The 10,889-nt window shown below is 64.4% G+C and overlaps 4 protein-coding genes across 4 annotated transcripts in view; 2 read left to right on the top strand and 2 right to left on the bottom strand.

Moving 5' to 3' along the window:
- Positions 1 to 337: 337 nt before the first annotated feature.
- Positions 338 to 4,687, bottom strand: MNEG_8762 (glutaminyl-tRNA synthetase; the record flags this gene model as incomplete). Its single annotated transcript, XM_014042769.1, has 13 exons — positions 338 to 473; positions 663 to 721; positions 1,044 to 1,187; positions 1,470 to 1,559; positions 1,926 to 2,081; positions 2,382 to 2,441; positions 2,633 to 2,731; positions 2,958 to 3,053; positions 3,242 to 3,311; positions 3,609 to 3,784; positions 3,946 to 4,011; positions 4,219 to 4,336; positions 4,590 to 4,687. 13 exons carry the CDS (start codon positions 4,685 to 4,687, stop codon positions 338 to 340), a joined length of 1,368 nt encoding a protein of 455 aa, XP_013898223.1.
- Positions 4,688 to 5,466: 779 nt separating this feature from the next.
- Positions 5,467 to 6,705, top strand: MNEG_8761 (hypothetical protein; the record flags this gene model as incomplete). Its single annotated transcript, XM_014042768.1, has 4 exons — positions 5,467 to 5,469; positions 5,622 to 5,835; positions 6,168 to 6,336; positions 6,630 to 6,705. 4 exons carry the CDS (start codon positions 5,467 to 5,469, stop codon positions 6,703 to 6,705), a joined length of 462 nt encoding a protein of 153 aa, XP_013898222.1.
- A 1,297-nt stretch (positions 6,706 to 8,002) lies between these two features.
- Positions 8,003 to 9,624, bottom strand: MNEG_8760 (oligosaccharyltransferase complex subunit beta; the record flags this gene model as incomplete). The annotated part of the gene is made up of 4 exons (XM_014042767.1): positions 8,003 to 8,228; positions 8,435 to 8,643; positions 8,827 to 9,143; positions 9,384 to 9,624. The coding sequence occupies 4 exons, from the start codon at positions 9,622 to 9,624 to the stop codon at positions 8,003 to 8,005; spliced, it is 993 nt and encodes a 330-aa protein (XP_013898221.1).
- A 470-nt stretch (positions 9,625 to 10,094) lies between these two features.
- MNEG_8759 (hypothetical protein) overlaps positions 10,095 to 10,889 on the top strand; it is a gene marked incomplete at both ends in the record, with an annotated part of 2,205 nt that continues 1,410 nt past the window's right edge. The window contains 2 exons of the mRNA XM_014042766.1: positions 10,095 to 10,148; positions 10,601 to 10,867. Coding sequence (XP_013898220.1) covers positions 10,095 to 10,148; positions 10,601 to 10,867 — 321 coding nt within the window. The remainder of the gene's footprint in view (positions 10,149 to 10,600; positions 10,868 to 10,889) is intronic.

The following is a 10,889-nucleotide window of genomic DNA, read 5'->3' as shown; positions in this document are numbered from 1 at the left end:
GGGCGGGGGAGGGGGGCGCGCAAAGGGAAGAGGGGTTTTTTTAGGAGTGAGTGTGGATGTGGTAAGAGGAGGCTGGCGAATGATGGCCGGGGCGAAGATACGTGAGGTGAGCAGGAAGAAGTGTTGTGTACATCGGGGGCGCTCGCCATGCGGCGTTGCCGCCAGCAAGGGTTCTTCCCTCCACCAGCAGCATGCTCCTCCGCATTGCCCCGGCCCCCATCCCCACAAGCATCCTGCGGCGGTCATTGCTGCAGTCTGCAATCGACATCACGCAGCAGGCACCCTCCCAGACCGCCAACGCTGACCGCCCCTGGCTGGCCTCCCCCCGCCCTCCTTGTCACCTGTAGGCCACGCTGTCCCACATGGTGGGGTTCTCGTTGAGGTAGTCCATCTTCATGCGCAGGGTGGCCTCACCCTCGCGGTACAGCCCCCGCCGCATGTCCTCAAACAGACGCAGGTTCTCCTCAACAGACCTTGGGCCGAGGGCGGCATCAAGGGCAGGACGCATCCAAGGGGGTGTTGGTGCGCCGATATCGCAGACGAAAGCGTGCTCGCGTCAGACGATGGACCCTATGTAGCAGGCGTTGCAGTGGCGCCATTATGCATTCATGGCACTCCAAGGGTAGACGGGCCCAGCCCAACCCCGAACGCCCCCCCCCCACCTGTTCCTCCAGGGGGAGGGCTGCTTCTTCTCCCGCGACTCCTCAATCTCCGCCTTGGTCTGGGGGGTGGGGGAGGCAGAAGATTGGAAGAGGGAGGTTGGAGAGGAAGGGGGCAGAAAGGGGGAGCAGAGGGGGATTTCGTATGGGGCCCGCACATCCTGTATGGGGCCCGCGCATCCATGGTGTCGCGGCATGCAGCAGGGCTTGCTTGCAGCCGGCAACAAGCTGCACAGCGTGAGCCACAAGGTGTGCTCTTGCCACATGCGCACGCACATGCACACACAAACACACGACATAGATGCTTATGCACATTTACAAAGTCACACACAGTCACAAATCACACACACACACATGCATGCATGCGCACGCACCCCCCCTCACCTGGTGGCACACGTACGCGTGTCCCCCCTGGATGAGCTGCAGCGCGTAGTCGTAGAGCCGGTCAAAGTAGTCCGACGCGTACGTGATCTTCCAGGGGGTCCAGCCCATCCAGGCCACGATCTCCTCAATGTGGTCAATGTACTCCTGGGGGAATTCAAAAGGAAGGGGGGGGCTGGCGTGATGGCGGTGAGAGAGGCTCGTGAGGTGGCAGGGAACATGGGCAGAGGGGTTCGGATGCATGGATGGGGACGCAAGGAAACCAAAGCAGGGAGCGTGCGGGGCGCGATCGGGGCAAAGCGAGAGGGTGTGTGAGCGACACATGCTCGGCTGAGGCCGCCTGCACAGTCAGCTCAGAGCTATCTGCCGCCGCAAAGTCCCCCGTCCCGTTGCTAGGGCGGTCCCGCCCCTAGCGCCCCGTGGTCCCACCTGTTTCTCTGCGTTGGGGTTGGTGTCGTCGTAGCGGAGGTAGCACACACCACCATAGCGCGCCGCCATTCCAAAGTCGACAAACATGGCCTGGGGGGTGAATTGTGAGCAGGCGGATGTGGCGGGTTTGTAAGCGTGCGACAAAATGTTGCATCAGTGGTGTAGCCGGGTGCAAATGAGAGCGATAATCATGCGGGTAAGGGCCGCATGATAACAGGCTTGATGGCAGTGCAGAAATGCCGCCATTAGGTGCTCGGCCACAGAGCGGAGCCCTGGGCCCCACGGTGCAGCCAGAGGGCTTGGAATGAGGAGTCAGCAGGACTGGCACGCCTCCAAGCACCGGGCCACGACCTTAAAACCTGAGACCTCACACACACACACACACACACACACACACACACACACACACACACACACACACACACACACACACACACAGGTGTGCGGTGCGCGCACCTTTGCGTGGCCGATATGCAGGTAGCCATTGGGCTCTGGCGGGAAGCGCGTGACCAGCTTGCCCCCCGTGCGCGCCAGGTGCTCCGCCAGCTTCTGCGCGCTGTTGGCGATGCGCATGACGCCGCGCTCGTCGCTGAAGTTGACCGAAGTGTGGACCTGGTACGCGGAGGGGTGGGGAGTGGGGGAGCTCGTCCACGTCGGCGCTCCCGCAAACGTATGTGTGTGTTGCAGGCGCTGCATGTGCGTGCAAATGGGTGTTTCTCGAGTGTGTGGCCAGAGCACCACTGTGTTTTCAGCGGCTCACAAGTTTGGCGTGGTGACTGGGCTGTCAAACCTAAGGGGCCCCTGGTGCTTCAAAAGGATTGCTGTGGGGCGGCGCAAATCACGTCCCCGCCCCCCTTCTCCCCCTTCACAATCGCCCCAGCAGCGCGTATGGTGGTGGCCCCCTCATGGCACCTTGTTGTTCTCCTCGGGCTTGGGCATGAATGCGTAGGGGTCGTCGTCGGTGCCCGCAGCCTGGTGGGTCGGTAAGGACAGAGGGTGGGAGCCCAGGTCAGCCGGTGGCGTGCAACTGGGCAATCGGTAAGGGACGGGGGCAGAGGCCCCCAAGTGCTGGTCCTGCGATGCCAGTGCCAGTGGGGCGCTGCGGGCTGCAGGCTCGCGCCGTGCTACCGGTCCCGGTCCCCTCACCCCTTCTGGCACCTCACCCCGTCCTCGGGCGCGGCGTGCGCCTTGGCGCCCGCCGCCTTGCCATTGGTGGCCGCTGCCGCCGCCGCGGGGTCCTCCTTGGCCTTGGGCTTCTCGGCCTGCACGGCAGCCAATAGGGTGTGGGATAAGCAGACGTCACTCAAATGTTCAGGAAGAGCGGCTGAAGCTGGAGGAAGCTGATGCGGTGCAGCACGCGTGGACCAAGAGCAAGAGCAAGCACGTCGCCACCGAGGGGGTGGCAGGGCAGCGACCTCACACAGCGTGTGCACACCTGCAAAGGCCCGCCCCCCGCCCCTCCGACCGCCTCCCGCAGTCCCGCCCCACCTTTGCCTTCTTCTTCTTGTCGGGCGGCGGCGCCAGGTCGGCCTCGGTCTTTGGGCCCAGCAGCTCCTCAACAGCTGCGGCCAGCACCTCGCGCACCTGCTCGCGCGCAGCAACCCGTCCAGCCGCTCAGACAACCCACGTTGTCACAATGCCCACCGCACGCCAACGAGAAGCGCCAGGGGGCAGCTCGCCCAACCAGCTTTGTACCTCCGTGCCAAGCCAAGCCTCAAAGGTCCCGCAGTGACGCCCCCATTGCTCCCACCACCCGAGCGCCCCGCGCCCACCTTGCCGCCATCTGCCCACTTGAGCTGCTTCGTGATGCCGGCCAGCAGCACGTTGGTGTTCATATGATACCTACGAGGGCACAGGAGCGGGGGCGGCGGAGCATGGGAGGGGGCACCAAGGTGGCTGCCGCGGCCCCTACGCCCTCGGCCCCCACGCCCGCTTGCAGCGTGCTGCTCGCTGCACCTCCATTGCTCCGCTGCTGGAAAACGCTGGCCTGCAGCGGCTCGGCGCCAGGATGACCGACACCCCGCGCCGTCGCTTTGGCCCCCAACGGCATACACCCATGGCCCCATTCTGCGCCGCCCACGACGTTGAGCAACCCCATCCCCATCTTCCTGTTCATCTCATGGTCTTGCGGCCGCGCACCTCTCCTCCAGCAACCGCTCCTTGGCCGCCTCCAGCGCCGCGCCCACCGCCGCTGCGATCTCCTCGGGCCCCACCACCACGCCCACGCCGGCCGCCTCCTCGAGCTCGGCGCTGGACACCTCCCCCGGCCCGACGCGCTTCAGGTACTCAAAGGCGCCGTCAAGCTGGGCGTTGGACTGCAACGGGATGGGGGTCCGGGTGCACAGATGTGAATGATTGGCGGGCATGTAAACCATGCCCTATCCAGCTCGAGCGCAACGCGATTGCAGCAGGCCTTCGAAGACTCGTGAGGCGACTCGGCTGCCGAAAGGCTGCCGCCGTCCCCCCTTCCGCCCACCTTGATCTGCTCGCTGACGACGTAGGTCAGCAGCAGCGGCCGGTGGGCCAGCGCGTTGGCGGGGTGCTGCAGAGGGCAAGCAGCGGCGGGGCGTGGCGCATGTGAGATGAAGGTCCGGCGCGCCTCGGCTGCGGGCTCAGCTTGCGGCCAAGACGGGCCCCCTTATGCTGCCCGGACTGGACTGCTGGAATGGACTCATCCGACCAGCCGACATGTGCGCCTACTGTGGCATGACCGCACACAACGCTCGCACCCAACCAGCCCAGGCCCCACCTTGCTGGCAACTGTGTAGATAAGGTTGCCCTTGGCCTTGGCACACCCCTCCACCACGCCCGCCTCTTTGGCGGTGTCCAGCAGCGCCTGCGTGAACTTGGGGTTCCGCAGCGACTGCCTGCGGGGCGCGGGCGGGGCACAGCCGGAAGTGCACCGCGCAATGCATGCGCGTGAGCGCTGCGCCGCAGGCCGCTGCTGCACCAGCTGCGGGACCTGGCCTCGTCGCTCGGCTGAGAAGCAGCCCCGCATGGGGCGCGGTCGCGCAGACCCTGCCTAAGAGGGCAGGCGCACACGCAGGCAGACTGTGGCAAGCCGCGCTGCGGGACCAGGGCAGGCGATGCGCCCCCTTTTGCTGCTGTGCCGTAGCTCACTCTACAACCTTCTCGTCCAGGCCTATGGCCAAGAACACCGGTCGCGCCTCATCCTGTAGCGCCTGCGCCAGCCGCTCCTTCTCCTCCTTGGAGGCCATCCACAACGCCGACCACGCCGCCCTGCAGAGACACAGCAAGCCAAGCCACTGCAGTGCGCTGTGGAATGTGGGCGCATGCAGGTGTGCAAGATGATGATGCAAGAGCCAGTATCATGCCTGTATGGCCTGAGCGCGAGCATGCCAGGGACGCGCACATGCGCCGGCTGCGCATTGCAGCCCCCTGTAAAAGCGGGCGCACCAGCACAAGCAGCGCGGTAGCATCCAAGCAAGCAGGCGCTCTGTATACGCGGCTTGACGCTTACCGTTGAACCGCTGCTCTGCCGACGTGCCGTTCAGCAAATACGATAGTGCGTTGCGAGATCGGCGCCTTGTCGAGCCCGTCGATTATGATGCTGTCCGAGCAGTCGTGTCGTGCTATGCATGCAATGGTATGAGACGCGTGGTGATCAAACCTGACCTAGGCAAACCCTTTTCGCTTGCAGCAGCTGCTGGATCTGTGGGGACACTGCTTGCGTTCAGGCGTTCACCACGCAGTGAAGCCTGCCTCGGTGGTTTTTCCAAATTCATTCTGATCTTTTTGCCTGCCGTCTAGCACCAGTTGAGACCCAGCAGCATAGATCACTCAGCGTTCTCGGTTTGGTGACCTTTAAGGCTTGCAGGCCAGTGTACAACTGCGGAGGGAGCACTTAATTTGGCTCCAGCGCTGGGGGGAGTGCTGCCGCGGAGGGCTGCGTGCTGGCGCGCGCTGCAGTGCAGCACTGCTGCATCAGTAGCGCAGGCGCAGCGGCGATTTGCGTCGCTAGGGGCCTGCAGACATCATGGTGGGTGGCGGGAATGACCAGCAACATGGTGATGGTGCCCATTGAGTCCCACACGGACACACCTGCTGCAGCAGCAATGATACCACCATGTCGGCTGGCCCTGCCGACGCACGCCCCGTGTGCTCCGTGCGGTGTGCACTTACCGCGCACAGGCGCCCACCAATGAGAGCTGCGTGTCTTATGGCGCCAAGCTTGGCGCCTTGATGGCGGCTGCTAGTGTCCCTGTGGGCTTTTTCCGTGCACACGGCGACCTCAAGAAGCTGACCATCCAGGAGAAGCTCATTCGCATGAACAGCTTCCGCGTCACCGGCCGCGCCTTGTGGGGCCCCATGGCCACCTTTGCGGCGGCGGGCGCGGCGTTTGCAGGTGCGTGGCTGATTATTCATGGATCTCGTCGGCTCTGGGGTGCAGCAGGACCACCGGGGCTGCTGGGCCACAGCCAAGCCCACGCGCGGGGAAGCACGGGTCGCTCCTTGAGACGGGGGCCATGGCCGCGCTCAGCCGGATGTGGGGTGTGACACGGGTCGCCGCCGTCATCTTGTCAAGCGCGGCGACTGGGCACGGCAGTCCCAACTTGCTGTAGGCCATGTGTTTGCTGGCCCAGGGCTTGCAACGGGTGCTTGCAAGAGCAGCACGGCTGGGCGCGGGCTTCCACACGTCCTCCTCACCCCGCCGGCGTCTGTGCGCGTCCCCCTCAGTGGCGGACTGCGTGACGCAGGACTATTTGGGGCGCGACGACTCGCTGTCGGGTGTGGTGGGGGGCCTGGCGGTGGGCGCGGTCTTCGGCCTCAAGCGCGCCTCCCTGGTCGCAGGCATCGGGGTTGGCGGCCTCTGTGCGGGCGCCATGCTGGTCACAGACTTCTTCACGTGAGAGGGGGTTGATTGGGGGGGTGCCAACGGAGGGGCAAGGGGGATGCAGAGGGCCTGTCGCCGGGCTTGCTGGGCCAGGCGCACATCCGAGTTCGTTGGGGTGCAGCGGCCCAGTAGGGCGCTGATGCCGCGAAGCTTGGTGACCCCTGCCGGTGTTTATTGCGGGGCGGCGACCCCCGGGCTGAGGCGCAGACAGGTGGAGGGATGTGGAGGGACGCTGCCTTCATGCCCCTTACCTACCCTGCTCGCACCTCCAACCCTCTACGCCCCCCCCCTTACCCCCACCGCAGCAAGATCGCCCAGCCGGTGTTCAAGGACGTCAAGCACTACGGCCCCAAGGAGAGCGCGGCCCCAGCCAGCCAGTAGCCGGCCGTCGCAGCCACCTATGCAGCGCGGGCGGCGGCCCTGTGTGCCGTGTCCGCGTTTGCCTCAGCTTATCGTTCCGTGGTTCCTAGTTGATGCTTGCTCCCCAGATTTCACAACATAGCAGTTGTAACCTTTGTCATGGTCTTTGGACTGCCTACTGTTGAGAGTTACTCCACCAGTCCTGTGATGTTTGGTTGCATCGTGGCCTGCCCTCTGCTGTCGCAAATAAGAGCAGCTTACAGCCGCTCCACGGCGTTTGCATACGGCGGCGAGAAGACTGCAGATGCCGCACCACCAGCGTCCTTTGCAGCGAGGACGGCCCGCATTTGCTGTATAGAAATGCGAAGCCCGCCACGAAGAATGCGAGCAGTGTTGAGAGGGCTGAGGCGTAGTAGGGGTATGCCGTCAGGATGAACCTCTCGTACTGGTCATGCTTCAGGGGCTGCACAGGGATGACCTGCTAGTGGGGGGGGGGTCGCAGGGAGGAGGAGGGGTGCAGTCGAGGACGGGGGCCGCCCAGGGTGAGTGATAGGGCCCACGGCTGATGGTTGTGCGGCGAGAGCACACGCGTGCCTGCCAAGGCCGCTCTGCCACCTTGGGCCCTGATTTCCGTGGTGCAGCCTGCGCCCGTGCACTGGGCTGGGAGCAGTGCAGTACAGGGGTTTGGCCTCATGTAGCACATCAATCACATGGCACTCCCTCTCCAACCCCCACGCCCCTACGACGTGCCCGCTGCAGATTGACGTAGCTGTACCCCGCATGGTGGTAATCGATGACGTACGTGAAGACGCCGTACACATCAGGCACCCTGAACCTCAGCGAAAACTTGCCGTCCGGCGAGGGCAGCAGGGGCTGCCTCACGTAGGGGTCCAGCATGGTGAACGCCAGCTGGACGTCCTTGGCCCTGGCGGACGGGGTGGGAGGGGCCGGCAGCAAGGGAGGGACGAAGAGCATCGTTGCTGCGGCTGTCGGTCCTCAGGGGTGGCAATCAGCAGGCAATGGTTCCAGCCTGAAGCAAGTAAACCAGGAGCAAGAACAACACCCCACCACACACACACACACATACACACACACACAAACATGTGCTGTCACACTGACAGAGCGCACGCACACATGCCCACACACATGCACGCTCCCCGCGCGCAGGCGCCCTCAAACAACCACAAAGTTGTACTCCCCTGCTCCTCTGCCCTCCACTTACACATACTCAAATGCCCACCCACCTTTCTCCTCTGCACACACACATTCGACATGCACCCCCCACACACACACACACACTCTTGCAAAACCTTTTCAGCTACACCAATGTTCCCACGCACTGGAAGGGCTTGGTGACGTCACCCTCCACCTCGGCAATGCCTATCTCAAACTCCACCTCCTCGTTGACGCGGTACAGTGGCGGGCCCTCCTCCCCGGTCGCCAGGTTGCGGTGGCGCGGCATGCCGACACGCAGCGCGCCGCGGCGCTGGAACGTCCAGAGCGCGGCCGCCAGTGCAAAGGCACGGTTTCCAGACTTCGGGTAGCTGTCGGGCGTTGGAGGGTGCGAAGCAGGGCAGGGGTGACATCCAAGATCGTGATGAATTGGGCGCCTGTACGAAAGTGACACAGGATTGCGCCGAGACAGGCCGGCTGCCAGAGCCATTTTGTGAAGGCTTCGCCGGCGCAGAGCAGCTGGTGGGCGTGTGTTGCTGCCGTGGTGTCCCACCACAGCTGCCCCTCCTCACCTCACCTCTTGCCGGTGTCTGCGACCTCGACGGCCGCGTCAAACAGCTCATCACTGAACAGGTCCAGGGACCCCGAAACCAGCACGCGCGCGTTGTTGCGCGCCTGCACGGCGCTCACGAGCGCGGCCGCTGCGCCGGCGGGGCCGGAGGGCGCGTCGGGGCGCTTGAGATCCGCTGTGTAGGTGGTGGGGTCCCCCGAGAGCACCACCGTCACCTGGAAGGGTGGGCCAGGGGGGGAGGCCGGCTTGGCTCATGCCATTTCCTGCACCCATTGCAGAGGTCACTGCAAGCAGCTGACCCACGCGCTTTGGGTGCAGCCCTACTTCTTGGGTTCTGAGTCACCAACACGTCCCTCCCGAACCAGCACATCCACGGCACGGCCCCCGCTCCTGCTCACCAGCTCGCTGCTCGTGGGCACTGACGCAGCGACGCCGCGGAACAGCACAGGCGCTGCAGGCCGCGCCGCCCCCAGGATCGCGTCGCTGTCCACCCAGGAGCTGATAGCCACGAGGGATGCATCGGCTGCGCCGCCCGCCGCCTGAAAGCTAAAGTGGTCAACGGCCTGCGCCCCGCCGCGTGCGTCTGGCTCGACGCCGCAGTCCGATGCGAGGGAGCGCACGGCGTCGCTGGCGCCGGGTGCAAGCGCGATTAGCAGGTTGCCGCCGTTGTCGACAAAATCCAGGAGCTCGGAGCGCGAGATGTCTCCGCCAAAGACTGCGGCATCAGAAGCGCCAAGGCCGGCAAAGGATGACAATTATTGAAGGTCAAAGCCTCAGCTGCCTCTAAGCATGCGCGGTGTTTTCTCAGCGTCGTCCGACAGGCAGGGGATGGCCGCCCTCTGCTGTGCGCGGGGCTTGGACTGAAGATGGCGCGACCACCACCCGCAATGTCCAGGCCAACAACAGCAGGCCGCACCCAGCGGACCACGCACCGGCGCACGGCCGGGTCGCTCACCATTGGCGTGGGGCGCGAACAGCACGACGTGGTCGTACAGGAGGCGGTCAAAGCGGCGCACCGCCAGGCCGTCCTCCTTGTGGCCCCTGACATCCACATCTAGCCCCGCGTCCGCCAGCCCCTTGAAGAACTGGCTGTGGCTGCTGCGGATCTCACCGCTGCCAATGAGCGCAAGTACGCGCGTGCCTGTGCCTGTGCTGGATCCGACGTCCACGCTGGAAGCCGCGGTCGTGCCACCCATAATCAGCAGCAGCAGCACGAGCGCCGCCAAAGTAGGTTGCAGAGGGCGACACCAGCTTCATTGTGGAATGCTGGCTGAGCTTAGACGATCAGACCCTGGCATGTGGCGAGATCAACCCTCCAAAACGTCCTGATGTGATGTGGCTGCCCAACACGCGGGTGAAGCTGAGATGACGGCTGGCTCAGCTGTGCGGATCAAAAGAGAGTTGATATATGATATTGAGGCCTCAAATATGAGGAGGGATAGCTGAAAAGAGCAGCAGCTGCGAGCTCACTGGTGGACCGTGGTGCAAAACGAGTGAGACGAGTGAGATCGCCCGGCCGACCCTCGTATGGGCGCATGCTGGAACCTGTAACTGTATACATGATAGAGACGCTGCTCTGCAGCGCATCTCAAATGATCTGAAATGTTGCGCGCATCCTGGCCCTCATGGGCTATGTAACAGGATGACAAGCAGTTACTAGGGTATCATGGAGCAGCCTGAGGCCCTAACGTTCGCCGAAGCGATCTCGGCGGGCAAGGAGGTGTTTCAGGCCGCGAAGCAGGCCCTGCACACGCTGCCGTCCGCTTCAGAGGGACCTTGCAAGGGTTCTTCCGGGGATGGTCCGCTCCAGGTGCAAGAGGACGGGCTGCTCACTAACACCGGACTGAAGGCACCTAAAAGCAAGCAGAAAAGCAGCAGCGCACCCTCCGAGACCACGCATCCCGGTTACAAGATTGGGGTCGCAGCATATACTTCGCCGTTCTGGGCTCTCGTTGAGGTGCGCCGCCGGCCCTTTCCGTGCGGCTCGACGTGCCGCTGACGCCGATCGATTTCGCGGCCCTCACTGGCCTGTTCGCAAAGCCGCGCGGCAAGAAGCAGCGCGCTTCCGTTCCGCGTGTGCTCGCTTGATCAGACGTAACGGCGGAACACGCACGTGGCCGCCAACCCTTGCATTGTACGGTCTCACCCGCTTCCTTGACGCCCACCCTGCAGGATTACTTTCGAAATGTGACGCGCGAGGACGTGGCCAAGCTGCTGTCCTTCTGCGTGGACCCGGAGGACGACGACGCACTGCTCGTGCCACGCCTGGGGCCCCCCGCCACTCTCACCCTTGAACACGCGCGCCTCGCTCGCCGCGGGCCCGGCGGCGCAGACGGCAGCGGCGCAGCTTTGGGGATGGCGCGGCGGGGGGCTGCGGCGGGCGTGGGTGCTGGCGGGGAGCGGGAGGCGGTGCTGTTTGATCTGGAGGGGCTCGACGACGTGAGCTGGGGGACGGCTGGGG

The sequence above is a fragment of the Monoraphidium neglectum genome (genome assembly GCF_000611645.1).
Source record: "Monoraphidium neglectum strain SAG 48.87 unplaced genomic scaffold scaffold01702, whole genome shotgun sequence".
In the NCBI taxonomy this organism is placed as follows: Eukaryota; Viridiplantae; Chlorophyta; class Chlorophyceae; order Sphaeropleales; family Selenastraceae; genus Monoraphidium; species Monoraphidium neglectum.
Note: the sequence above shows the minus strand (reverse complement) of the source record. Positions and strands in the feature narration are given on the sequence as shown.